At 39.8% G+C, this 4,265-nt stretch overlaps 1 protein-coding gene across 1 annotated transcript; it reads left to right on the top strand.

Moving 5' to 3' along the window:
• The first annotated feature begins 1,455 nt into the window (after positions 1-1,455).
• On the top strand, positions 1,456-4,265 carry CYP79A2 (phenylalanine N-monooxygenase-like protein). Its single transcript, XM_088125741.1, has 2 exons — positions 1,456-2,579; positions 3,474-4,265. Exons 1-2 carry the CDS (start codon positions 1,623-1,625, stop codon positions 4,119-4,121), a joined length of 1,605 nt encoding a protein of 534 aa, XP_087981867.1. The 5' UTR covers positions 1,456-1,622; the 3' UTR covers positions 4,122-4,265.

Raw genomic sequence — 4,265 nt, 5'->3', positions numbered from 1 at the left:
CGGTACGGTATGCCACCAGCATAAATGAGGCACACAAGAGACACCGGCGTTTCTATTCGTCCTCCACCAGGTTTTCGAGCTCAGGGGGCGGGCAGACCAGATGAGCGAGATTGATTTAAAGCGAAAGCGCTGTGTCAAGATCCCTGGTTCTTCGCACTGGAAGATCATTTTAGCTTTCCCTGGGTTTCTTTGATTTCAGCTAAATATGTACCACATCTTCTAGAGATTCTTCCCACTCCATGCAAATTCAGTAGTTCAAAAGCTCCTTGGTTCCATTCCATATTATTAAAATGACGGACCTCTTTCACAGAACAACTACCTGGGAAATTGACAATGGTAGAGATTTGTATTTTTGGTATCATAATTGGGTCGGCAACGGGCCCTGTATCTAGCTAATTAACCCTAGATTTCATGCTCTCTATGACAAAAAAAAAAAAAAAAAAAAAAAAAAAAAACCTGTGTTTTTTAAGCTTGGCAACTTGACTGTTGGAATTTCCCCCCTCGCCGTCCTTGACAGGGAGGTTAACAATTTCTGTCACAAACTGATCAATCAGTTTTCTTTGATAATTTTTGGAGCCTCTTCATTCCGAGAAAATTCAAATTCTTTCTTTGGTGTCTTATCCACAGAGGTCTCAATACAGCAAATAAGATACAAACTCAGTTTCCATCCATGGTTAGCTTTCCAAATCGGTGTATTATGCTATCAAAATGGCAAATCCTTAGATCACTTATTTATATTTATCTCTTTTATTTTATTATTTTACTTTTACTCTCTTGGGGAAAGGTATTTTTATATATCAATATTCACGAGGTTTCATCTCAAAACCAATTGACAATGAGAAGGGTAGTCCATGTCTATTATAAACTATTGTTAGATCCCTTCTCTTTTCAACACGTGATACTTAACATTATATAAGTTCTATTTGTAATATCAGCTGTGAATTTTTCTCCAAAAATTAGAATTTTTATGTGGAGGTCTTTGCATTCCAACCATGGAAGTGTTAAAAAAAAAAGTATGAATGTTTTACCCTTATGCCCTCTGACCTCTGTGTAATAGACTATGCTCTATAAATTTTGGTGCCAACGGGCAAAATTGATTTCGACCAGGGTAGGGTGTTTTCTAGAATGATCAAAGTGCCTCTTTTTTTAATAATTAAGAATCGGAACTTTGCTCTCCTATATTAAGAGACACTCACATCCGCTCCAAAACTCGGATTCGAAAGATATCAAGAGTTTTGTATTAAATTCATTATTCAAACTTGAGACCTCTAAAATATCATCTTATTTATAATTTGCAAATCTCGGAAGTTCACAAGGATACTCAAGACTGTGTCCAGAAACATGCATCAACATTAACCATTGTCATTTACTAGTGATATATTAATATTTTGATACAAAATCTGTCGATGAACAACAGGCTACAAGAAAAACACATGGAAATCCCAAGGACAATCTTCGAATTAATTTCATCCGTATCCTCAAAAAATCAAATTGATCCTTTAATTATTATCTGCAATTACAAATGTTGCATGCAGTTTATAACGTAATATAACGTAATGTATATATATATATATCATTATTTTGTCCATAATCATCTATATTTCTAGCGAGAGAGATAGGCCATGGCAGGCAGTGCCCTAGCTGATATGTGCTCTTCAACCTTGTTGAGTGGTTTGATCATAGCGGCTGTTTTGGTCTGGTTTTTTTCATGTTATTGGAGAAGGAAGCATTCAGCAGCAGCTGCTCTCCCTCTCCCGCCGGGCCCATTTGCATGGCCCCTCGTCGGCAGCCTCCCGGCAATGTGGCGGAGCAAGCCGAGATACCGATGGATCCACACGATAGTGGAAGACCTAAACACCGAAATCGCATGCATCCGTCTCGGAAAAACCCACGTCATTCCCGTGACGTCGCCAGAACTAGCCCTAGAGTTCCTCAAAACGCACGACGCCGCGTTCGCATCGCGACCGTGGACCGCCACCACCGACATGTTCAGCAACGGGTTCCTCACCGCAGGCGTCACGCCGCAGGGAGAGCAATGGAAGAAGATGAGAAGAGTGCTCACGTCGCAGATACTAAGCCCGGCTCGACACCGTTGGATGCACTCCAAGAGGACCGAGGAAGCCGACAACCTCGTGCGCTACGTGTTCAGCCTCGTAACGACGAGCGGAGCCGTGGTGAACCTGAGAAGCATAACGCAGCATTATTCCGGGAACGTGATGAGAAGAATGATGTTCAACAGGAGATATTATGGGAAAGGGAGAGCAGATGGAGGGCCAGCCATGGAAGAAGAAGAGCATATTGAAGCATTGTTCACGATGCTTCAACATGTGTATGCATTCGCGATATCGGATTACGTGCCGATTCTGAAGGTGTTTGATTTGGATGGCCATGGGAGGGTTGTGGAGAAAGCTTTGAATGTTATTAGAAAGTATGAAGAACCGATCATCGACGAGAGAGTTCAACAATGGAGGAATGGGGAGAGGAGGGAGCCTGAAGACATGCTTGATATCTTCATCTCACTTGAGGGTGACAATGGGGAGCCATTGTTGTCTGTCGAGGAAATTAAAGCACAGATCACTGTAAGAATTCTCAAACAATATCATGTTCATAGATTTGGTTTTGGTTTCTAAGCTGCTTTTTTTTTTTAGTTTAGCATTAAAATTATTTTGATTATTGTGATTAATGTCCTCAAATCACAAATCCTCGTAAATTCTCCTAGATCTCCTAAATTGGCCTACATAATTAAAAATAACTCTTAAGATAGGGAAGGTAATTCTCAATTCTATAGGATTTACGTTGGACACTTTGACACTGTGTCAACCCAAAATGGTTATCAATCAATTAAATTAAAAAATAAACGTTATCATACATACTTGTGGAAACAAATAACAATTATTAAAAAATATATCTAGTTTTTAATTGTTTAAATAAAAAAAAATATTTGTAATTTTAAAATATTCATTTTGGCATTTATATCTTCAACTGTAATTCATTTTAATCTCTATTATATATTTTGGTTCTTGTACTTTTTTTAAAAGAACTATTTTGGTCCCGTAATTTTATTCTTAATCTCATTTTTTCTATCATAATTTCAACACGACTCTATCATCAATATATTTCTTAAAATATAAACATTACTTTATACAAAAGAGTTTTCGTTAGGTGTAAGATTTGCATTAAAATTTTGTAAAAATGGACTAAAATAATCACTTTTAAATTACATTTTTGTTTTTTCATTCCTCTCACTTAATTGTCAAATATTTAATGGTGGCAAGACAAGTTTGTAAGTTTGTTAGGCTAAAAGTGCAAGTACCCAGAATAGTATTTTAACCACAAATAGGATAAAAATAAAATGTGTATTTTTAAATATAGAAAAAGTCTGAAATTTTACAAAAACAAAATAAATAATAATAATTAAAAAATAAAATTTATACCTTTTTATTTTTTCTCTTCTTAAAAAATAAAAATGGCAGGAACTGCTGCTTGCAACAGTGGACAACCCATCGAACGCAGTGGAATGGGCACTGGCGGAGATGCTCAATCAACCGGAAATCCTCCGCAGAGCCGCCGCCGAAATCGACACAGTCGTCGGAAAATGCCGCCTCGTCCAAGAATCTGATCTCCCTTCCCTAAAATTCCTCACCGCCTGCGCCCGAGAAGCCCTCCGCCTCCACCCAATCGCGCCGTTCAATCTCCCCCACATCGCCACCGCCGACGCCGCCGTCGCCGGGTACTTCATTCCCAAAGGCAGCCACATCCTCCTCAGCCGCCTCGGCCTCGGCCGGAACCCTAGGATTTGGGCCAATCCGGCGCGGTTCGATCCGGATCGCCATCTGAGGGATTCGTCGGTCGATTTAGGGCTGGCCGAGCCGGATCTGCGGTTTATTACGTTCACGCGCGGGAGGAGAGGGTGTATGGGCGGCACGTTGGGGACGGCGATCACGATGATGCTCTTGGCCAGGCTTGTGCAGGCATTTCACTGGCGGCTGCCGCCGGGCGTCGCGGCAATTGACCTGTCGGAGTCCGATCAGCTGTTCCTCAAGAATCCGCTGCACGCTTTTGCAGAGCCGCGGTTTCCAGAATCTCTGTACCCTACGGGAGAGAAACAGAAGCTTTCTTAATATTGGGTTTCTTTCAATTTTTAGAATTTTGTCGAATTAAGTCTTAACAATATTAAATAGGTTGAAATAAAAATAAAGAATAAATAAAAAAACAACAACATTAAATAGGTTTTTATTTAATAGAATAAATTTAGGATGGGGATT

The sequence above is a fragment of the Momordica charantia genome, assembly GCF_013281855.1.
Source record: "Momordica charantia cultivar OHB3-1 chromosome 6 unlocalized genomic scaffold, Mcharantia_2.0 BLBB01000006.1, whole genome shotgun sequence".
In the NCBI taxonomy this organism is placed as follows: Eukaryota; Viridiplantae; Streptophyta; class Magnoliopsida; order Cucurbitales; family Cucurbitaceae; genus Momordica; species Momordica charantia.
Note: the sequence above shows the minus strand (reverse complement) of the source record. Positions and strands in the feature narration are given on the sequence as shown.

What these genes read in the sequence shown, in the direction of transcription:
- CYP79A2 (XM_088125741.1), top strand. Translation starts at nt 1,623, where the DNA reads ATGGCAGGCAGTGCCCTAGCTGATATGTGCTCTTCAACCTTGTTGAGT. An exon ending in AAATTAAAGCACAGATCACT is followed by an intron (nt 2,580 to 3,473) that starts GTAAGAATTCTC and finishes TAAAAATGGCAG; the next exon opens with GAACTGCTGCTTGCAACAGT.